We start from the raw sequence: 23460 nt of genomic DNA, 5'->3' as shown, positions 1-23460 counted from the left end.
ATTGTCAACCACAGAAGCAGAGTATAAAGCAGCAGCAATGGCAGCTCAAGAGAATGCATGGCTGGTACAGTTGATGAGTGATCTACATCAACCAGTAGATTATCCAGTACCATTGTACTGTGATAACCAATCGGCCATTCGCTTGGCGGAAAATCCAGTCTTTCATGCAAGAACTAAACATGTGGAAGTGCACTACCACTTTATCAGAGAAAAAGTTCTACAAGAAGAGATTGAGATGAGACAAGTCAAGACGAATGATCAAGTTGCGGACTTGTTCACAAAAAGTTTAAGTACAGGCAAGCTCGAAAATTTTCGCTGTCTGCTCAGCACAGTGCAAAGAATGAGAGCTGACATTGAGGGGGAGTGTTGAAAATCAATGTCAAAGTTAGGCAAGGAAAGTTAGGCAATGTTAGGTATGGTTGAATAAAAATTATTAGGTGCAATTAATGTGTTTTGTGTGGTAATAAATAATCTTAGTTTAATCATTTGGTTTGCTATAAATACCCAAGTTCTCAAGCATTGTAAATCATCCAAGGAAAAACAAAGCCTAGAGCTAAATAAGAAAAGCTTTGCTAATTAGTTTGTTTTGTGAGCTTTCTTTAAGAGTGCTCTATTTTCTTCTTCTTGGGATCATTAGAGTTATCTTGGATACTCTTCTTATTCAACATGACATACTGAAGGGTTGTGGTTTTGATGGTGAGATAGCAATTGCTGACCTCACCGCAAAATCTCTCATGAAGGTTTATGAAGACGGTATGCTGTGGATGCACGATCAAGTTAGAGACATGGGAAGACAAATCGTTAGACATGAAAGCGTTGTAGATCCTGGCATGCGTAGTAGACTTTGGGATCGTGATGAAATCTTGAATGTCTTCAAGGATGACAAGGTACAGAATCCACTATGGTACTTTTATTGTTCCCATATTCACGTGAGTCAATTTCTAGATTAGATGATAATTGGCTTGATATTTCTTCACACAGTTTCTTATATATTTTTCGATACCTTGACTACAGGGAACAAGATGTATACAAGGGATAGTCTTAGACTTCGAATCATAGATAAGGATGGTGCGGGATCCAAGTGGTGACAGAGTTTCGTGGGACAACTTTCGAAAAAGCCCCAGTTTTAGCTCTGCAGTAACATACCTAAAGGAAAGGCACAAAGCATATCTTCAAAATCAAGCAGAGAAAAAGAGAGAAGTTGTAATTTGCTCCAAACCCCTTGGAGCAATGGTCAATCTTAGACTTCTCCAAATTAATTTTGTGAATTTGGAAGGGAAGTTCAAGTTTCTTCCAGCAGAGTTGAAGTGGTTACAATGGAAAGGTTGTCCTTTGAAATTTCTTCCTTCGGATTTTTGCCCTCGGCGACTTGCTGTCCTTGATCTTTCAAAGAGCAAACTTGTAAGTTTGTGGCGCGGGCGTAACATGGTATGCTTCACGATTTGATCGATCATCTGCTTTATCCTTTTCTATCCTACTCTTTGGAGGCTTTACACTTTTATGATTTTCTAAGCTAGTTTTCTCTGTAATACAAAGGGTGATTTTGATTGTATTCCAGGTGCCAGAGCAATTGATGTTCTTGATTCTACACGAATGCTATTATCTAACTGCTATACCTGATTTATCTGGTAACCGCGCCTTGGAAAAGATTGTTCTTGAGCTATGTGTTAATCTCAATAAACTTCATGACTCGGTTGGGAATTTGAATACATTAGTCCACTTGAACCTGAGAGGTTGTTCGAACCTTATTGAACTCCCCAGTGATGTATCTGGCCTGAGAAAACTTGAGAACCTAATCCTCACCGGTTGCTCAAAATTGAAAAAACTGCCCAGCAACATGGACAGCATGGTATCATTGAAAGAACTTCTCCTTGACGAGACAGTGATAGAAAGTCTTCCTGAATCTATCTTCAAGCTTACAAAACTCGAAAGGCTCAGCTTGAACCGATGCAAATTTTTGAAAGGGCTACCGGAGTTGATAGGAAAGTTGTGTTCTCTCAAAGAAATATCCCTGAATGATTCAGCTTTAGAAAAACTACCCGATTCATTTGGATCTTTGGCAAACCTTGAGAGACTAAGTTTGCTCTGGTGTAATTCACTGACCACCATTCCAAATTCCATTGGACACCTGAATTCGTTAGTGGAATTTCTTACTTATGGTAGTCCTATCAAAGAACTGCCTGCGTCCATTGGTTCATTGTCAAACTTGAGGGAGTTATCGGTGGGGCACGGCAAGTTTATGAGGGAATTGCCTGATTCAGTTGGAGGTTTAAATTCTCTAGTTGTGCTACAAATAAATGAGACATTAATCACAATTCTCCCACATGAAATCGGTGCCTTGAAAACACTAGAGAAGCTTGAGATGAGGAAATGTGGATTTCTTAGATCATTACCGCAGTCAATCGGAAGCATGAGGGGACTAACTGCTATAGTCATAACCGATGCTACTATCACAGAGTTGCCAGAATCAGTAGGGATGTTGGAAAATTTTACCGTGTTGCGCTTGAACGGATGTAAACAGTTACGCAAGCTTCCAGCTGCAATAGGACAACTCAAGTCCTTGCACAGATTGCATATGGTGGATACTGCGGTGACAGAACTACCTGAGAGCTTTGGAATGCTTTCTAGTTTGATGGTTTTAAAAATGGGAAAGACGCTTCAAAAGAGGGAACACACAGAAGAGATCAATTTTATACTCCCAACTTCTTTCTCAAATTTATCCTTGCTATATGATCTGGATGCTCGTGCTTGTAATATATCTGGAAAAGTTGATGATTTTGAGAAGTTGTCATCACTCGAAACCTTGAACTTAAGCCGCAATAGTTTTAGCAGCCTTCCATCCAGTCTCAGGGGACTGTCCGTTCTTAAGAAGCTTTTGTTGCCTCATTGTAAAAAGCTCAAGTCTCTGCCTCCGCTTCCCTCGAGTTTGGATGAAGTGAATATTGCAAACTGTACCTCATTAGAAAGTATCTCTGATATTTCAAACCTGCAAAACTTGGTGGAGCTGAACCTTACAAGTTGTGATAAAGTTGCCGATATTCCAGGCCTTGAATGCTTGAATTCCTTGGTGAGGTTGTATGCGAGTGGTTGCAATGCTTGCTCATCAGTTGTTAAGAAAAGACTTGCTAAGGTCCTCTCTCTCTCTCTCTCTCTCACAAATACACACGCATGCACGCGTATAGAAATGGTAACTCAGTCATAGGCTTGGAAATTTTTGTTGCAGAGCTACTTGAGGAAAATACACAATCTTAGCATGCCAGGAAGCAAGATACCAGACTGGTTTTCTCAAGGTGTGGTTACATTCTCCGTGAGAAAAAACTGCGTTCTCAAAAGCGTGATCATAGGCGTTGTAGTCTCTCTCAACCAGCAAATACCAGATGAAACAAGAGAAGAACACCCTGCAATAGGGGACATTCAAGCAAAGATCCTCGTAGTGGATTTTCCTACCTTCACTTCAGCATTGAACTTACAGGGAGTACCCAACACAAATGAAGACCAATTTCACTTGTGCCAATACCCGATTGGGCATCCCTTGGTTTCTCAGTTAAAAGAAGGTTATAAGATACAGGTAACGAGGAGAGATCCGCCATGGATGACAGGCGTCGAGCTGAAGAAGTGGGCGATTCGTTTTGTCTACGAAGGTGATGATGAGTATGAAGGAGATGAGGAGTCATTAAATGAAAGCCAGCAATCCTTGTCAGAAAAACTGGCCAAGTTTTTCGACTCGTTTGAAGAAGGTGACTGAACTCCTGAATCTAGTTCTGGTGTTGAAGAAGGAGAACCGAGGAAGTGAACAAAGATTGTCATAATATGATCGAGGGTACTTTATTTCTTGCTTCGTAGTGCTCTCTCGTCTTTCTGTCATCTAGTTGGTTGTGGTTGTGGCTATCAACTTAAGCCGTCCGGTATCCTTCTGCACTCAAGGTCCTGTATTCGATTCCTTCCTCCTTTATCGCTTTTATCAAAAACAGTCTCGTATCCTTCTGCTGTGTGAAACTTAAAAGTTTTATTTAGATGTATGGGATCCATTATGGGCTTGTTTGGTATTACGATGTTATTTAAAAAAAAGGCAAAAACTGCTTATGTTGTGCTGTAAGAATAAACAAGTGTAAAATAAAGTTTTTGAGTGTTTGGTAAACTTTTTTTTTGTGATAGTGCTTTTAACAAAAAAACAAAAGTGTCTTGAGTCTGTGAATGTGTTAGATGATTAAAAGAAGATATGATATTTAATGTGATATAATAATTGTCAAAGAGAATAATGTAAGGACAAATATTGTAATTTTATAAAATATGTAAGGGTATACTTGGCATTTGAAAAATTCATTAAACGGGCACCATCACTATGCTTTGAAAAAAAAAAAAAAACTTTTTTTAGAAGCATGGTAGAACACATTTTTTTCGTTTTACCGAACGCATTTGATGTTCCAGATTTGTTAATAAACAACTTTTCTTCCCAATCTAGGCTTAAAAAGACGCTTTGATTGATAAATCCTTTTGATTTGCTCTTTTTTTGGGAATTTTAATGAAAAGCTCTATGTTCTGTTCATTTTAATGAAAAATCATATTTTTACACTAAAAAGTCAATCATGGTACTATTCACTATACCTTTTATTTTGTCGAACTCATTGTTTTTTTTTTTTGGCAGGGAATATGTGCTCACTTCTTAACTAGGGGTGTGTTATTCACAGACCCCTAACTACTTTTGCCACACCCTTCCTAATTTTTTAATACTTAATTAGTATCGTACAATTTAATCTTCCATATATTCCCTTCCTACTTTTTGACTTTTGAAAGTTGTTTTTTATTTTTGATTTTTTCACTTAGGAATAACCAACACTCAAAAATCAACAAAAATATATGTACCTTCATGTGTTCTTTACACATCTAAATATATTTATCTTTGAGTGTTGGTTCTTCCTATGTGAAAAAATCAAAAATAAAAAACAACTTTCAAAAGTTAAAAAGTAGGAAGGGAATATAAGGGAGATTAAATTAAGTATTAAAAAAATAAGAAGAACGTGAGAAAAGTAGTTAGGCTTAGGAACTTAGGGGCGTGGGAAAAGTAGTTAGGAACTTAGGTGTGTGAGAAAAGTAGTTAGGAACTTAGATCACACCCCCTTAACTAGACGAACGGACACAATGTCGAACACGTAGTTGCGCAAACGAAGCAAATGGCGGGAGAAGACGACGACGGCGACACCGTTTCGTCAAACCCCGGTGGCTTCCGGCTAAGCTGGGACGTGTTCCTGAGTTTCAGAGGGGAAGACACCCGCGCAACAATCACGAAGAGCCTGTACGAGGCCCTCAAAAGCCACGGCGTCCGAGTCTTCTTAGACAACGACGGTTTGGAGCGCGGGGACGACATCGCCCCGAGCCTGCTGGAAGCGATCGACGACTCAGCGGCCGCAATCGTCATCTTGTCGCGGAGATACGCCGATTCGAGGTGGTGCTTGGAGGAGCTGGCTAAGATATGCGAGAGCAGCAGGAGGTGTCTGATTCTGCCTGTGTTCTACCAAGTGGATCCCTCCGACGTCCGTCGACAGAGGGGCCCGTTTTCTGAACATTTTTCAGCTCACGAACTGCAGTATGGAAACGCCGTCGTCTCGAGGTGGAGGAGCGCCATGGCCAAAGTCGGTGGCAAAGCCGGTTACGTTTGCAACTCCTCCAGGTTGTAATTAAATCAGTAATAGTACTAAAATTGATTCATAAATAATTTCTGTTAAAATCCCACTAAAGCAGTTAAAGATCTGTTAAAACCCTAGCTAGCTAACAGCAGCATGCAGAAATTGAAATGATTAGGAATTTGATTATTTAATGTTTAAGGTTTTTTGGAGTCTTTTGGAAGTATGAATTAAATGAGTTAATCTTACGGCCTAGTTTACTATTTGTTTATTCATATTCATATATAATATGGTTTGAGTTTTGGCTGCAGCATGCATTTGGATTTGGGGATTTGTCAAATCTCAGTTTTATATAATATCTAGTTCTTCCCAGTTAACTATCCTTTTCGTTCAGGTTACAATTTAAAGTTTCACACTACAATTAGGGCTGCAAAACTAAGTCAAAATATCTAAGATTAAGATTATGGCGCAAAACCGAGCGTAGTGGCGTTTTAGGAGTCATACAGAGGTCCCATTATGTGGGATGAGGCTTTGTTGTTGTTGTATGATTGAAGCAAAATGTTAATCAAATTAAGTTGGTCATAGTTTTTTTTCAATTGATCACATGATTCCTCTCTTGGTTGGTTTGCTTCATATCTTTGAAATCTTAATCCAAAAGATTAGAGGTGTAGAAGCTAAAGTTATCTTTTGTGCTCATCACCCCAAGAGGCAAACTAATGTAGTTGTGGTCATGTAATTTGACAGCAACGAAGCAGAGGTGGTTCAGAGGTTGGTCAAAAAGGTTTTGAATGAAATAAGGAAAACCCCGGTAGGTCTTGCTTCCTACACAGTGGGACTTGATTCTCGAGTTGAAGATGTGATGAGATTGTTAGATGTTCGATCCAATGGCGTTCAAGTGCTCGGAATTCATGGCATGGGTGGTGTTGGCAAGACGACTCTTGCTACGGCCCTTTTTAACAGACTTGTTGCTGACTTTGAGTATCGCGGCTTCATCTCAAATGTTAGAGAAACTTCTGCAGGACACGAGGGGTTAGTAACGCTTCAAAACAGACTTATCGGTAGTCTTTCTACTGTGAAGATGCCGGTAAATGAACTTAACGCTGGTATTTCTGCAATAAAAGCGACTGTGCACGAGAAGCGAGTTCTTATTGTTTTGGATGATGTTGGTAATGTAGAGCAACTAAATGCTTTAGTTGGCAACAGAGACTGGTTTTATGAAGAAAGCAGAATCATTGTTACCACAAGAGATAGAAGTGCCTTGCCCGATCATCTTGTCAACAAGTTGTATGAGGTCAGGGAGTTGGATTCGTCTCAGGCGCTTGAACTGTTTAGCTACCATGCGCTGCGAAAAGAAAAGCCCCCTGATGATTTCCTGGCCCTGTCCGAGCAGATTGTGTCTCTCACAGGTGGGCTACCGTTGGCTCTTGAAGTATTCGGCTCTTACCTATTTGATCGGAGGAGAATAGAGGAATGGAGAGGCAGTCTGCAGAAACTGAAACATATTCGTCCCGGCAATCTTCAGGATGTGTTAAAGATAAGTTATGATGCTCTAGACGATCAAGAGAAGTGCATCTTCCTTGACTTTGCATGTTTATTTGTGAAAATGAATATGAAGAGAGAAGATGCAATTGACATACTGAAGGGTTGTGGTTTTGATGGTGAGATAGCAATTGCTGACCTCACCACAAAATCTCTCATGAAGGTTTATGAAGACGGTATGCTGTGGATGCACGATCAAGTTAGAGACATGGGAAGACAAATCGTTAGACATGAAAGCGTTGTAGATCCTGGCATGCGTAGTAGACTTTGGGATCGTGATGAAATCTTGAATGTCTTCAAGGATGATAAGGTACAGAATCCACTATGGTACTTTTATTGTTCGCATATTCATGTGAGACAATTTCTAGATTAGATGATAATTGGCTTGATATTTCTTCACACAGTTTCTTATATATTTTTCGATACCTTGACAACAGGGAACAAGATGTATACAAGGGATAGTCTTAGACTTCGAATCATCGATAAGGATGGTGCGGGATCCAAGTGGTGACAGAGTTTCGTGGGACAACTTTCGAAAAAGCCCCAGTTTTAGCTCTGCAGTAACATACCTAAAGGAAAGGCACAAAGCATATCTTCAAAATCAATCTGAGAAAAAGAGAGAGGTTGTAATTTGCTCCAAACCCCTTGGAGCAATGGTCAATCTTAGACTTCTCCAAATTAATTTTGTGAATTTGTTCAAGTTTCTTCCAGCTGAGTTGAAGTGGTTACAATGGAAAGGTTGTCCTTTGAAATTTCTTCCTTCGGATTTTTCCCCTCGGCGACTTGCTGTCCTTGATCTTTCAAAGAGCAAACTTGTAAGTTTGTGGCGCGGGCGTAACAAGGTATGCTTCACGATTTGATCAATCATCTGCTTTATCCTTTTCTATCCTACTCTTTGGATGCTTTACACTTTTTACGATTTTCTAAGCTAGTTTTCTCTTTAATACAAAGGGCGATTTTGATTGTATTCCAGGTGCCAGAGCAATTGATGTTCTTGATTCTACACGAATGCTCTTATCTAACTGCTATACCTGATTTATCTGGTAACCGCGCCTTGGAAAAGATTGTTCTTGAGCTATGTGTTAATCTCAATAAACTTCATGACTCGGTTGGGAATTTGAATACATTAGTCCACTTGAACCTGAGAGGTTGTTCGAACCTTATTGAACTTCCCAGTGATGTATCTGGCCTGAGAAAACTTGAGAACCTAATCCTCACGGGTTGCTCAAAATTGAAAACACTGCCCAGCAACATGGACAGCATGGTATCATTGAAAGAACTTCTCCTTGACGAGACAGTGATAGAAAGTCTTCCTGAATCTATCTTCAAGCTTACGAAACTCGAAAGGCTCAGCTTGAACCGATGCAAATTTTTGAAAGGGCTACCTGAGTTGATTGGAAAGTTGTGTTCTCTCAAAGAAGTATCCCTTAATGGTTCAGCTTTAGAAAAACTACCCGATTCATTTGGATCTTTGGCAAACCTTGAGAGACTAAGTTTGCTCTGGTGTAATTCACTGACCACCATTCCGGATTCCATTGGACACCTGAATTCGTTAGTGGAATTTCTTACTTATGGTAGTCCTATCAAAGAACTGCCTGCGTCCATTGGTTCTTTGTCAAACTTGAGGGAGTTATCAGTGGGGCGAGGCGAGTTTATGAGAGAATTGCCTGATTCAGTTGGAGGTTTAAATTCTCTAGTTGTGCTACAAATAGATGAGACATTAATCACGAATCTCCCACATGAAATCGGTGCCTTGAAAACACTTGAGAAGCTTGAGATGAGGAAATGTGGATTTCTTAGATCATTACCGCAGTCAATCGGAAGCATGAGGGGACTAACTGCTATAGTCATAACCGATGCTACTATCACAGAGTTGCCAGAATCAGTAGGGATGTTGGAAAATCTTACCGTGTTGCGCTTGAACGGATGTAAACAGTTACGCAAGCTTCCAGCTTCAATAGGACAACTCAAGTCCTTGCACAGATTGCAGATGGCGGATACTGCGGTAACAGAACTACCTGAGAGCTTTGGAATGCTTTCTAGTCTGATGGTTTTAAAAATGAGAAAGAAGCATCAAAACAGGGAACACACAGAAGGGATCAATTTTATACTCCCATCTTCTTTCTCAAATCTGTCCTTGCTATATGATCTGGATGCTTATGCTTGTAATATATCTGGCAAAATTGTTGATGATTTCGAGAGGTTGTCATCACTCGAAACCTTGAACTTAAGCCGCAATAGTTTTTGCAGCCTTCCAGCCAGTCTCAGGGGACTGTCCGTTCTTAAGAAGCTTTTGTTGTCTCATTGTAAAAAGCTCAAGTCTCTGCCTCCGCTTCCCTCGAGTTTGGATGAAGTGAATATTGCAAACTGCACCTCATTAGAAAGTATCTCTGATATTTCAAACCTGCAAAACTTGGTGGAGCTGAACCTAACAAGTTGTGATAAAGTTGTCGATATTCCGGGCCTTGAATGCTTGAATTCCTTGGTGAGGTTGTATGCGAGTGGTTGCAATGCTTGCTCATCAGTTGTTAAGAAAAGACTTGCTAAGGTCCTCTTTCTCTCTCTCTCTCTCTCTCACACACACACACACACACACACGCATGCACGCGTATAGAAATTATAACTCAGTCATAGGTTTGGAAATTTTTGTTGCAGAGCTACTTGAGGAAAATACGCAATCTTAGCATGCCAGGAAGCAAGATACCAGACTGGTTTTCTCAAGGTGTGGTTACATTCTCTGAGAGAAAAAACTGCGTTCTCAAAAGCGTGATCATAGGCGTTGTAGTCTCTCTCAACCAACAAATACCAGATGAAATAAGAGAAGAACTCCCTGCAATAGTGGACATTCAAGCAAAGATCCTTGTAGTGGATCGTCCTACCTTCATTTCAGCATTGAACTTACAGGGAGTACCAAACACAAATGAAGACCAATTTCACTTGTGCCGATACCCGACTGGGTTTCCCTTGGTTTCTCAGTTAAAAGAAGGTTATAAGATACATGTGTGGAGGAGAGATCCGCCATTGATGAAAGGCGTTGAGCTGAAGAAGTGGGGGGTTCGTTTTGTCTACGAAGACGATGATGATTACGAGGGAGATGAAGAGTCATTAAATGAAAGCCAGCAATCCTTGTCACAAAAACTGGCCAACTTTTTCGGCTCGTTTGAAGAAGGTGACTACACCTGCACTCCTGAATCTAGTTCTAGTGCACATGAAGAAATAGTTCAAGAAACCAAAACAAGTGAACGACGATTATCATTATATGATCGAGGGTACTTCATTTCTTGCTTCGTAGTGCTCCCCCTCGTCTTTCTGTCATTGAGTTGGTTATGTGGGTGGCTATCAACTTAAACTGTCTGGTATCCTTCTGCGCTCGAGGTTCTGTATTTGATTCTCCCCTCCATTATCGCCTTTATCAAAAGCAGTCTGGTATCCTTCTGCTCTGTGAAACTTTAAAACTTTTATTTAGATGTGTGGGATCCATTAAGAACACGCTTTGATATTGGTGTGCTTTTGAAAAAAATTATTTCTGTTGTGTGAGAATAAATAGCTGTAAAATAAAGTTGTTGATTGTTTGGGGTTTTTTTTTTTTTTGTAAAAGTGTTTTTAACAAAAAAAAAAAAAAAAAAAAAAAGAAATCTTACATAAATTAGTGTGAATATGTTAGATGACTAAAAAAGATATGGTATTTAATGTGATATAATAATTGTCAAAAAGAATAACGTAGGGGCAAATATTGTAATTTTGTAAAAGATGTGGGGGCATGCTTGCCATTTACAAGTCTCTCTGCGACGGCTCCCTGAATCAACTTTGGCATCCTTCACAAGTCTCTCTGCGAGAGTCATCTTCCCAACACTGCTTGATTCTTTTTTTCCTTCTTCTTCATATCAGATTCATCATCCTTCTTCGAATCTGAGCTCTCAAACCCCTTTTCAACAAGATCCCACAACCCATGACACTTGAAAATGGTTTTCATCCTTATACTCCAAAACTCATAGTTATCGCCATTGAAGATCAATGCTCTCAACTCACTACTACCAGACCTTGCCATGTTAGACTCAGGTCACAGGCAACTCAAGCTCAATTTCGAGTTTCTTGGTAGTTCCTTCACATATCCAAACGCCTAGTATCAATTGACCGAACCTGGCTCTGAGGCTATGTTAACATTCATAAGACTATTATCTTATATATGAAATCAATCAATGAGAATTGGAGATTATGAATTCTGGAATTCAAAGGAAATTGCAGAGAGAAGAAGAAATTGGAAAACATGCTTCTGCATTCATTCCTTCACACGCACACACTGTGCACTTGAATATCGTTAGAAAGACGAGAAAGAATGGAATATTCTCTCATTACTGTTGACAATATCCAAAGGTTGTTAGAGTTGTTACCAAAATTAGTTAGTTAAGTAGCTTAGGCTACAAGTTACTCATGATGACTATATAAACTGTATTCTCATAGTTGTAAAGATCAATTCAGTATCAATGTAATCAATTACTTTCTCTCTCTCTCTCTCATTCCCTTCTCTTTTTTCTTCTTCAATACATGCTCTTTCTGCATCTTTATGTTTTCTGCATTTCTGTTAACATGGTATCAGAGCCATGGATTGATCTTTGGTGATCCTCTTCTGCTGTGGGTGAACGAGTTTTCGTACAAGCTTGGATGTTCGAGTGCGTTTTCTGATGATCGGGTCGGATTCGTCTGGATTGCACTTGAGGACCAGCAAAGCCTTGATCTTTATCTTTCTTCTCTGATTTTTCTGTTGGCAATATCTAATCGCAGGGTCTGTGGGCTGATGATCGATTTAGGGTTTTAGAGATTTGGGGATTCGAAGATTGAGATCGTGGAGAGGTGAAGAAAGCGAGTGTAATAACCGGTCCCGGGATTTACGTAAGAAAATGGGTATTTTTGTATTTTCATTAAGTTTGGAGGATACTTTCCTTTTTAAAATTGTTTTTGAGCCTTAATTGGTGAGCCCAAGGGTCCCACCCCCTGTTTTTGTTCCCGGTTCCCGGTTCCCGGTTCCCTTTCCCTTTTCCTTCTTTTCTTTTTTTTTCTTCTGAAAAGTCTTCTCAGTCTCTCTTCTCTCTTTCTTTCTCTGTCTTTTTCTCCCTCCCTCCGAGCAGAACGCGCACACACACACACCCACACACACCCATGCCCACACCTATAACTCTTTTATAACCCCGTGGTTGTGTTTTGGACGTCAAACCACGAAGAAACCACCCCGGAGACATTTCCCAGTTTTCCGGCGAGCACCGTCCCTTTCGAGGCAATTTCCAGCCAAACCACGGTTAGTTGGCCGGCGTGCAAGGTATCAATTTCTTCGTCTCGCTGAGTACTACAACTTTCCTTTTTTTTCACCTAATTTCATTGAGTATTGAAGAAGTTATGCTCATTTGAATCTTACCCAGTTCCGGCGGACACCCGTGGCTTCCAGGCTGTTTTCCGGCCAACTCCGACCACGATGACGGGAACCAAGGGTATATTTCGATTCCTTACCTTCGGGGCTTCAATTTGGTATATTGAATGACATGTTTTGGTTGAGTTTTGAGCTCCAACGGAGCTTGGGAATTTTCCGGCCGAAATCCGGCCTTCTCCCTCCTTGGAATCCGGCGAACCACCCAAACCCAAGGCCTTTGGGCCTTTCCTGCCAAGCCCAAACCCATTACCCTTTTAATTAGGCCTTTGGGCCGTGAGGTTCAAGCCCAAACCCATTTTCTGTTTTTACCCAAACCCAACCCATTTAAAACCCTAGCCCAAAACCCAAAGCCCAAAACCCTAACCCAAAACCCATTGACCCGTGACCCGTGACCCTGACCCGTTGACCCGTGACCTTGACCCGTTTGACCTGTTGACCTGGACCAGGATCCTTTGACCCGATCAACGTTGACTTTGACTTTAACGGTCAACGGTTAACGTTGACCGTTGACTTTTTGGGTTTTCGTGTGGGACCCTTCCTAGGCTAATTTCGACGTTCTGAACCCGTTTCTGATGTTCGTTTTCCCAAATTCAATCGTTTGAGTAGAGTTTGACTAAATGTACCATTTATGTGCTTAGGGGCGTTTAATTGTGGCGTTTCCGTCTTCGCTAGTGGCGTGGCTTTTCGACGGCGAAGTACTGTGAGTGGACCCCTTCTGAAAATGCATGTTTTAATGGTAGAATTGCATACACAGAAAAACATGACTTTACGATTATGTTTTATGAAACGTTTTGAGATAACATGTTTACTGAAGCTAGTTTGAATTATTACTATTTTTCCTATAACCCATGTTCTTATAGCATATCTGATGGATGACGATATGATATTTAGAACATGTTTAGAACACTTCTTTATAGTATAGATGATGGATGACTTTATACTATGAAGTTGATTTTCAATATATGTATGTTCACTGGTTTTGTACTTACCTAGTGGTCTTTTCCGCTATGGGATGTAGGGATAGATCCGGTCCGTCCCGGGTGACGGTTTGGTGTTGGCATAGGACCTGGAGTGTGTTTTCCTCTGACTGTCTGCTCAGAGACGGGGAGCCGGCAAGGGGCCTGAAGTGTATTTTCCTCTGACTGTGTGCTCAGAGACGGGGAGCTGGCATGGGGCCTGAAGTGTTATATCGGACATTCACTAGTGTTTATTATTTATGCGAATTATGATTTGAGACGCTGCACGACATGCTAGGTTTCGGAAAACCTATGTTTATCATTATATTTGTGTTTTCATAAAACCTGGGGATTAGTACGTTGATAACTGTTTTATTATATATATATCAACTTGGTCCACTCATGTTTGTTTTGCGCCCCCTTCAGGACTTAGAATCGAGGCATACAATCCCGACGTCCAGGCACTTCCGCATCGGCATCTTCGAGTCCTCTCGGTGTAGGACCCACTCTTTTATTTCATTCAATTTTATATTATTTTCTTTTAGTATTCTAGATTAGGGGTGTGCTCTGAACACGGTCCGTATTTGCATATTAATTATTCTTTTATATTTATAAACCTTATTTATCCCTTGTTTTCAGCATTTGCACTCAATAAATGGCTTACGTCACCCTCGGGTGTCGGCCAGCACGTGCCTATCCTGGTATTCGGGGAATATCGGGGTCGGGGCGTGTCAGCGAGAGTAAGAATTGTGTTCTGGGTTTCAAGATTCATGTTCTCAGGTTTTGTCTTAGATTACTAGTTTTCTTTCCAGCATATTAACTATTTGTGATAATGTCTCAGTGAGAATTTTCTTGGGAATTTTGGAAGTGTCAAGGCCGATAGACATATACTTCATATTTGTTAAGACTTCAAGGCAGAATGCCATATTTGAGAATCTTTAAGGCCAATTGCCATTTCTCAGTTGCTATGAAATTGTTGATTGCATTTCCCTAAGGCCAATTGCCGGGATTTTTTGTTGTCTAAAAGATTGTCTGTTAATTGGGTTTTCTGTGATATTGTATCTTGTGCTCCTTCGGGGTTGTTTTTCCGCTGTGATTGTTGAGGATTTCTTTCTACTTCGTTGGGGTTTTCTGGTAGCTGATTTGTTGAAGCTTCTATGATGGGGTTTTCTGATCATCCATCCTCTTCATCTTGGCTTAGTATTACCCGTCTTCTCCTCATGGTCATTTATCTGCCGCTGGTTGTGCTTGATGCCCCAATGCCCTTCTACTTTGAGCATTCTTTGCGTTTTATACCGCCCTTCCAGGACTTTGATGATCAGCTTCTCTGCCATTTGAGGCTCCAACAGCTTTCCTTGCCTCAACTTCTTGTGGAAACAGAAGCTTTATTGTGTTCCAAAGAACCATGTTGACGGTGCAAGATCTACTATTGCTGATTAGCTGTCTACACTTGGGGCACCTCTTCCCACATTTATCAGCAGCGGACCGCAATCACTTCTTCTTACAGAAACTGTGCCCACAAGGAGTAGTACTTGGTTCAAAGAAAATCTCCAAGCAGATAGCGCAAGAAAGTTCTTCCCTGAGAAAATTTGCTTCTTCAATGGCGTTTCTTGTATGCCAATTTGTTCGAAAAAGGCCGATTGCCAAGAGTGTGTTGAATGCATTTTGTTTCCTCCATAAGGCCGATAGCCGGAGTAACGTTCTTGAAAAGTTTTGTTTGTTGTTATTATGTGCAACTCCATTAAGGGCGATTGCCGGCGTGTAGTTCTTGATCCCTTTCTTCATTGAAGGCCGATTGCCGAAGAAGGTTGTGTTTCTTGATTTCTGTGATTGTAAGAAGTTGATTGCTGGATGGTCTGCTTCAATCTCAAACTGGGCAATCCCAGTTGAGATTGAGGGGGGATGTTGACAATGTCCAAAGGTTGTTAGAGTTGTTACCAAAATTAGTTAGTTAAATAGCTTAGGCTGCAAGTTAGTCATGATGGCTATATAAACTGTATTCTCATAGTTGTAAAGATCAATTCAGTATCATTGTAATCAATTACTTTCTCTCTCTCTCTCTCATTCCCTTCTCTCTTTTCTTCTTCAATACATGCTCTTTCTGCATCTCTGTGTTTTCTGCATTTCTATTAACAATTACATCATGTAAATCTAACCATCAATTTCAACTATCCTATGAGATAGTGACATGTGGCATAAATCATCACTTACCCTAAGATTACATTTTAGCTGCACACTTGGATTGTGGTCCAAGGGCTTACCATAAAACTGAATTTTACACTTAACCTCTACAATTCCAACAATTACACTTACAACCAACATTATATATATGATATAATTATTTTATATATGACATGAGAAAATTTCCTTCTTAATGAAATTGTGATTTCACTGTTCCATAAAGGGGTACAATTCAGGCAATGCAGCGCATGAGAAGGGATTTAACGTTGATGATCCAAGCTTATGCGAGGAGGTTGGAGGAATGAGCCTAATCCTTATCTTTGTAAGGTAGATTTTTTTATTTGTTAGAAGTATATTGAAATATTTTCGTCATTGTTATTGAGGTGTGGAGCTACATGCAGCATGCTAAATGTTGGAAGTTCTTTTTCTTCTTTTGTTTTAAGGGGATCATGATAGCTGTTTGCACTCTGATGAAGTTTTTCTCTTTGCCATCTTGGGTTTTTAGTATAACGATATATTTTATACCAAAAGAAATGGAGAGGTATTTTCAAATCTAGCCGTTGTATTTTGAGTACAACGATATTGGTTACTTTAATGAAACTACCGTTGAATTTGAATCAATTGTTCCAGATAAAGAGCTGGGCCCCTAAAAATGGGCCAAAGGCAATCTCTAATCGAATGGGCTATGTTAAACTCCATTAAGATAATAGTCCTGCAAGAAATTATTTTTTAATAAACACTGTCAGACCATATTTATATCTCATCTCTAATCAGAGGGGGCTATTTTTTAGCCCCTCGATATTTTTTTAAGTTTGTTCTTCAATTTTATTGGTTAATTGAATTAAACTACTATATTAAAATAAGGTTTCCGAACATATTTTGAGTGCCACTTGTCGCTAACTGAATAAACCCTAGGACATATTTTGAGTGCCACTTGAAGATGTGGCCATTTGAAAATTATTAAAAAAAATAAAATAAAAGAAAGTTTATTGGAAGAGGTAAGAGAGGAGTGTGCATAAAAAGAGTGTTGGTGAAGAATTGAAATAAAATGAGATAAGATAGTATGGAAAGGTGAAAATGATGCGAGAAATAGTGTAGAAATGTTTTAGATATAGGACGAAAATTAGATTTTTTATTTTTTATTTTTATTTTGCCTTAAAAAAAAAATCCAGCTAGGCCCAACTGAAGAGGCTTGCTGGTTGGCTAAAGATTGCTAGCCCCTGGTCATATGGTTGGATTTTTTGGCCCAGACCTTGATTAGAGATGGGTTTTGTGTAAAAAAATAGTTATTTTTTGGCCTATAGTCCTATGACTATGACTGGCTCGGTTGGAGATAACATAAAAGAAGAACTACATTTGGGCAGCTTCTTTGACCAAATAATGACCAGATAGACTCTATATAATTATAACTCAAACATTGATTAGAGTTGAGTTTTTGAACAAATGGATCAATTTTTTAGCTCCATTGGAGGTGGCCTAAGTCAGCAACTCTCCATCCAGTCTATTACCCACCAGTGATTTAGCTCATAGTCAACAAGTCTTCATTTATTGGTAACGGGTAACTTGGACAAGGTTGAAGAGTCTTCCTTTCCATGTGCATAGTATATAGCATCAATAATGTCCATGTAGGGACCAGTGAGGCAGGCTCCTTCACACGAGGAATATTTTTGTATGTTCAAAATACGAAATGATACATGTTTGTATATTAATTTATGTTAAAATAATTAATAATTTAAAAAATAATTTTTTTACAACTTATATAATAACGGATGATGTAACACTGTATTATCGATATAATGAAAAATTTATGCTTCAACGCAAGTTTGAAATATTCCTGTAATTCAGAATATCGCATGTAAAAGAAAAGTAAACAGATCCATTTAACGGTGATTTACGTAAGCTCAGAGTAACTGTGCCCACATCTTAGTTAAACGAACGGCCATAACGTCGAACGCGTAGACGCGCAAACGAGGCAAATGGCGGGAGAAGACGACGACGGCGACGCCGTTTCGTCAACCCCGGGTGGCTTCCGGCTACGCTGGGACGTGTTCCTGAGTTTCAGAGGAGAAGACACCCGCTCAACAATCACGAAGAGCTTGTACGAGGCCCTCAAAAGCCGCGGCGTCCGAGTCTTCTTAGACGACGACGGTTTGAACCGCGGGGACGACATCGCCCCGAGCCTGCTGGAAGCGATCGACGACTCGGCGGCCACAATCGTCGTCTTGTCGCGGAGATACGCCGATTCGAGGTGGTGCTTGGAGGAGCTGGCTAAGATATGCGAGAGCAGCAGGAGGTGTCTGATTCTGCCTGTGTTCTACCAAGTGGATCCCTCCGACGTCCGTCGACAGAGGGGCCCGTTTTCTGAACATTTTTCAGCTCACGAACTGCAGTATGGAAACGCCGTCGTCTCGAGGTGGAGGAGCGCCATGGCCAAAGTCGGTGGCAAAGCCGGTTACGTTTGCAACTCCTCCAGGTAGTAATTAAATCAGTAATAGTACTAAAATTGATTCATAACTAATATCTGTTAAAATCCCACTCAATCAGTTAAAGATCTGTTAAAACCCTAGCTAGCTAACAGCAGCATGCAGAAATTGAAATGATTAGGAATTTGATTATTTAATGTTTAAGGTTTTTTGGAGTCTATTGGAAGTATGAATTAACTGAGTAAATCTTACGGCCTAGTTTACTATTTGTTTATTCATATTCATATATAATATGGTTTGAGTTTTGGCTGCAGCATGCATTTGGATCTGGGGATTTGTCAAATCTCAGTTTTATATAATATCTTCTTCCCAATTAACTATCCTTCTCATTCAGGTTACAATTTAAAGTTTCACACTGCAATTAGGGCTGAAAAACTAAGTCAAAATATCTAAGATTAAGATTATGGCACAAAACCGAACGCAGTAGCATTCTGGGAGTCATACAGCAGCCCCATTCCGTAGGATAAAGCTTTGTTGTTGTTGTCTGATTGAAGCAAAATGTTAATCAAATTAAGTTGGTCATAGTTTTTTTCCAATTGATCACGTGATTCCTCTCTTGTTTAGTTTGCTTCATGTCTTTGAAATCTTAATCCAAAAGATTAGAGGTGTAAAAGCTAAAGTTATCTTTTGTGCTCATCACCCCAAGAGGCAAACTAATGTAGTTGTGGTCATGTAATTTGACAGCAAGGAAGCAGAGGTGGTGTTGGCAACAGTAAGTTGGATGTTCGATCCAATGGCGTTCGAGTGCTCGGAATTCATGACATGGGTGGTGTTGGCAAGACGACTCTTGCCAAGGCCCTTTTTAACAGACTTGTTGCTTACTTCGCGCATCGCGGCTTCATCTCAAATGTTAGAGAAACTTCTGCAGGACACGAGGGGTTAATATCGCTTCAAAACAGACTTATCGGTAGTCTTTCTACTATGAAGATGCCGGTAAATGAACTTAACGCTGGTATTTCTGCAATAAAAGCGACTGTGTACGAGAAGCGTGTTCTTATTGTTTTGGATGATGTTGATAATGTAGAGCAACTAAGTGCTTTAATTGGCAACAGAGACTGGTTTTATGAAGGAAGCAGAATCATTGTTACCACAAGAGATAGAAGTGTCTTGCCCAATCATCTTGTGAACAAGTTGTATGAGGTCAGGGAGTTGGATTCGTCTCAGGCGCTTGAACTGTTTAGTTACCATGCACTGCATAAGGAAAAGCCCCCTGATGATTTCCTGGCCCTGTCCGAGCAAATTGTGTCTCTCACAGGTGGGCTACCGTTGGCTCTTGAAGTATTTGGCTCTTACCTATTATATCGGAGGAGAATAGAGGAATGGAGAGACAGTCTACAGAAACTGAAACGTATTCGTCCCGGCAATCTTCAGGATGTGTTAAAGATAAGTTATGATGCTCTAGACGAGCAAGAGAAGTGTATCTTCCTTGACTTTGCATGTTTATTTGTGAAAATGAATATGAAGAGGGTTGTGGTTTTGATGGTGAGATAGCAATTGCTGATCTCACCGCAAAATCTCTCATGAAGGTTTATGAAAGCGGTATGCTGTGGATGCACGATGAAGTTAGAGACATGGGAAGACAAATCGTTAGACATGAAAGCGTTGCAGATCCTGGCATGCGTAGTAGACTTTGGGATCGTGATGAAATCTTGAATGTCTTCAAGGATGATAAGGTACAGAATCCACTATGGTACTTTTATTGTTCACATATTCATGTAGCACAATTTCTAGATTAGATGATGATTGGCTTGATATTTCTTACCACAGTTTCTTATATATTTTTCGATACCTTGACAACAGGGAACAAGATGTATACAAGGGATAGTCTTAGACTTCGAATCATCGATAAGGATGGTGCGGGATCCTAAAGGAAAGGCACTTTCGAAAAAGCCCCAGTTTTAGCTCTGCAGTAACATACCTAAAGGAAAGGCACAAAGCATATCTTCAAAATCAAGCAGAGAAAAAGAGAGAGGTTGTAATTTGCTCCAAACCCCTTGGAGCAATGGTCAATCTTAGACATCTCCAAATTAATTTTGTGAATTTGGAAGGGAAGTTCAAGTTTCTTCCAGCTGAGTTGAAGTGGTTACAATGGAAAGGTTGTCCTTTGAAATTTCTTCCTTCGGATTTTTCCCCTCGGCGACTTGCTGTCCTTGATCTTTCAAAGAGCAAACTAGTAAGTTTGTGGAGCGGGCGTAACAAGGTATGCTTCACTATTTGATCAATCATCTGCTTTATCCTTTTCTATCCTACTCTTTGGATGCTTTACACTTTTATGATTTTCTAAGCTAGTTTTCTCTTTAATACAAAGGGCGATTTTGATTGTATTCCAGGTGCCAGAGCAATTGATGTTCTTGATTCTACACGAATGCTCTTATCTAACTGCTATACCTGATTTATCTGGTAACCGCGCCTTGGAAAAGATTGTTCTTGAGCTATGTGTTAATCTCAATAAACTTCATGACTCGGTTGGGAATTTGAATACATTAGTCCACTTGAACCTGAGAGGTTGTTCGAACCTTATTGAACTCCCCAGTGATGTGTCTGGCCTGAGAAAACTTGAGAACCTAATCCTCACCGGTTGCTCAAAATTGAAAAAAATGCCCAGCAACATGGACAGCATGGTATCATTGAAAGAACTTTTCCTTGACGAGACAGTGGTAGAAAGTCTTCCTGAATCTATCTTCAAGCTTACGAAACTCGAAAGGCTCAGCTTGAACCGATGCAAATTTTTGAAAGGGCTACCTGAGTTGATAGGAAAGTTGTGTTCTCTCAAAGAAATATCCCTGAATGATTCAGCTTTAGAAAAACTACCCGATTCATTTGGATCTTTGGCAAACCTTGAGAGACTAAGTTTGCTCTGGTGTAATTCACTGACCACCATTCCAAATTCCATTGGACACCCGAATTCGTTAGTGGAATTTCTTACTTATGGTAGTCCTATCAAAGAACTGCCTGCGTCCATTGGTTCGTTGTCAAACTTGAGGGAGTTATCAGTGGGGCGCGGCGAGTTTATGAGAGAATTGCCTGATTCAGTTGGAGGTTTAAATTCTCTAGTTGTGCTACAAATAAATGAGACATTAATCACAATTCTCCCACATGAAATCGGTGCCTTGAAAACACTAGAGAAGCTTGAGATGAGGAAATGTGGATTTCTTAGATCATTACCGCAGTCAATCGGAAGCATGAGGGGACTAACTGCTATAGTCATAACCAATGCTACTATCACAGAGTTGCCAGAATCAGTAGGGATGTTGGAAAATCTTACCGTGTTGCGCTTGAACGGATGTAAACAGTTACGCAAGCTTCCAGCTTCAATAGGACAACTCAAGTCCTTGCACAGATTGCATATGGTGGATACTGCGGTGACAGAACTACCCGAGAGCTTTGGAATGCTTTCTAGTTTGATGGTTTTAAAAATGGGAAAGACGCTTCAAAAGAGGGAACACACAGAAGAGATCAATTTTATACTCCCAACTTCTTTCTCAAATTTATCCTTGCTATATGATCTGGATGCTCGTGCTTGTAATATATCTGGAAAAGTTGATGATTTTGAGAAGTTGTCATCACTCGAAACCTTGAACTTAAGCCGCAATAGTTTTTGCAGCCTTCCAGCCAGTCTCCGGGGACTGTCCGTTCTTAAGAAGCTTTTGTTGCCTCATTGTAAAAAGCTCAAGTCTCTGCCTCCGCTTCCCTCGAGTTTGGATGAAGTGAATATTGCAAACTGCACCTCATTAGAAAGTATCTCTGATATTTCAAACCTGCAAAACTTGGTGGAGCTGAACCTTACAAGTTGTGATAAAGTTGCCGATATTCCAGGCCTTGAATGCTTGAATTCCTTGGTGAGGTTGTATGCGAGTGGTTGCAATGCTTGCTCATCAGTTGTTAAGAAAAGACTTGCTAAGGTCCTCTCTCTCTCTCTCTCTCTCACAAATACACACGCATGCACGCGTATAGAAATGGTAACTCAGTCATAGGTTTGGAAATTTTTGTTGCAGAGCTACTTGAGGAAAATACACAATCTTAGCATGCCAGGAAGCAAGATACCAGACTGGTTTTCTCAAGGTGTGGTTACATTCTCTGAGTGAAAAAACTGCGTTCTCAAAAGCGTGATCATAGGCGTTGTAGTCTCTCTCAACCAGCAAATACCAGATGAAACAAGGGATGAACGCCCTGCAATAGGGGACATTCAAGCAAAGATCCTCGTAGTGGATTTTCCTACCTTCACTTCAGCATTGAACTTACAGGGAGTACCCAACACAAATGAAGACCAATTTCACTTGTGCCAATACCCGACTGGGCATCCCTTGGTTTCTCAGTTAAAAGAAGGTTATAAGATACATGTAACGAGGAGAGATCCGCCATGGATGACAGGCGTCGAGCTGAAGAAGTGGGCGATTCGTTTTGTCTACGAAGGTGATGATGAGTATGAAGGAGATGAGGAGTCATTAAATGAAAGCCAGCAATCCTTGTCAGAAAAACTGGCCAAGTTTTTCGACTCGTTTGAAGAAGGTGACTGAACTCCTGAATCTAGTTCTGGTGTTGAAGAAGGAGAACCGAGGAAGTGAACAAAGATTGTCATAATATGATCGAGGGTACTTTATTTCTTGCTTCGTAGTGCTCTCTCGTCTTTCTGTCATCTAGTTGGTTGTGGTTGTGGCTATCAACTTAAATAGTCGGGTATCCTTCTGCACTCAAGGTCCTGTATTCGATTCCTTCCTCCTTTATCGCTTTTATAGAAAACAGCATGGTATCCTTCTGCTGTGTTGAACTTAAAAACGTTTATTTAGATGTATGGGATCCATTAAGGGCTAGTTTGGTATTACGATGTTTTTCTTAAAAGAAACAAGAACTGCTTTTGTTGTGCTGTGAGAATAAACCAGTGTAAAATAAAGTTTTTGAGTGTTTGGTAAACTTTTTTTTTTGTAATAGTGCTTTTAACAAAAAAACAAAAGTGTCTTGAGTCTGTGAATGTGGTAGATGATTAAAAAAGATATGATATTTAATGTGATATAATAATTGTTAAAGAGAATATTGTAAGGGCAAATATTGTAAAATAAGTAAGGGTATACTTGTCATTTGAAAATTTCATTAAATGAACATCATCACTAAGCTTTGAAAAAAAAAAAAACTTTTTTTAGAAGCATGGTAGAACACATTTTTTTTCGTTTTACCATACACATTTGATGTTCCAGATTTGTTAATAAACTGCTTTCTTTAGAAAAGCACCACAATCCTAATCCAGGCTTAAAATGACGCTT

At 40.0% G+C, this 23460-nt stretch overlaps 1 protein-coding gene, 1 long non-coding RNA gene and 2 pseudogenes across 6 annotated transcripts in view; all 4 read left to right on the top strand.

The window, feature by feature from the left end:
* LOC137733027 (uncharacterized) overlaps positions 1-4138 on the top strand; it is a 9330-nt pseudogene extending 5192 nt beyond the window's left edge. Inside the window, exons 3-6 of the transcript XR_015957811.1 lie at positions 672-887; positions 1015-1428; positions 1559-3130; positions 3224-4138. The product of XR_015957811.1 is annotated as an uncharacterized LOC137733027 (transcript). The remainder of the gene's footprint in view (positions 1-671; positions 888-1014; positions 1429-1558; positions 3131-3223) is intronic.
* A 782-nt stretch (positions 4139-4920) lies between these two features.
* LOC137731681 (uncharacterized) lies at positions 4921-10736 on the top strand. Its single transcript, XM_068470862.2, has 5 exons — positions 4921-5668; positions 6366-7470; positions 7598-8002; positions 8134-9708; positions 9816-10736. Exons 1-5 carry the CDS (start codon positions 5172-5174, stop codon positions 10506-10508), a joined length of 4275 nt encoding a protein of 1424 aa, XP_068326963.2. The 5' UTR covers positions 4921-5171; the 3' UTR covers positions 10509-10736.
* Positions 10737-12244: 1508 nt separating this feature from the next.
* LOC148689852 (uncharacterized) lies at positions 12245-16273 on the top strand. Of its 3 annotated transcripts, none has more exons than XR_015957813.1 (4): positions 12245-12474; positions 12575-12643; positions 13221-13282; positions 13965-14170. It is a non-coding gene; the product is annotated as an uncharacterized LOC148689852 (long non-coding RNA). The 3 variants fall into 3 exon arrangements; XR_015957814.1 differs by lacking the exon at positions 12245-12474 and adding an exon at positions 14178-16273 and having other exon boundaries at positions 12525-12643; positions 13965-14032; XR_015957812.1 differs by lacking the exon at positions 12245-12474 and having other exon boundaries at positions 12525-12643.
* Positions 16274-17606: 1333 nt separating this feature from the next.
* Positions 17607-23113, top strand: LOC148689851 (uncharacterized; annotated as a pseudogene). Its single transcript, XR_015957847.1, has 6 exons — positions 17607-18192; positions 18767-18821; positions 18887-19875; positions 20003-20402; positions 20533-22104; positions 22198-23113. The product of XR_015957847.1 is annotated as an uncharacterized LOC148689851 (transcript).
* Positions 23114-23460: the final 347 nt, after the last annotated feature.

The sequence above is a fragment of the Pyrus communis genome, chromosome 16 (assembly GCF_041283825.1).
Source record: "Pyrus communis isolate YQ-2024b chromosome 16, ASM4128382v1, whole genome shotgun sequence".
Classification (NCBI taxonomy): domain Eukaryota; kingdom Viridiplantae; phylum Streptophyta; class Magnoliopsida; order Rosales; family Rosaceae; genus Pyrus; species Pyrus communis.
This window is presented reverse-complemented; position numbering and strand designations above follow the sequence as displayed.

Excerpts from the sequence above, each read along its gene's own strand:
- LOC137731681 (XM_068470862.2), top strand. The coding sequence starts at position 5,172 with ATGGCGGGAGAAGACGACGACGGCGACACCGTTTCGTCAAACCCCGGT. Across the intron at positions 5,669-6,365 it reads TACGTTTGCAACTCCTCCAG|CAACGAAGCAGAGGTGGTTC; the intron begins GTTGTAATTAAA and ends GTAATTTGACAG. Across the intron at positions 9,709-9,815 it reads TTAAGAAAAGACTTGCTAAG|AGCTACTTGAGGAAAATACG; the intron begins GTCCTCTTTCTC and ends TTTTTGTTGCAG.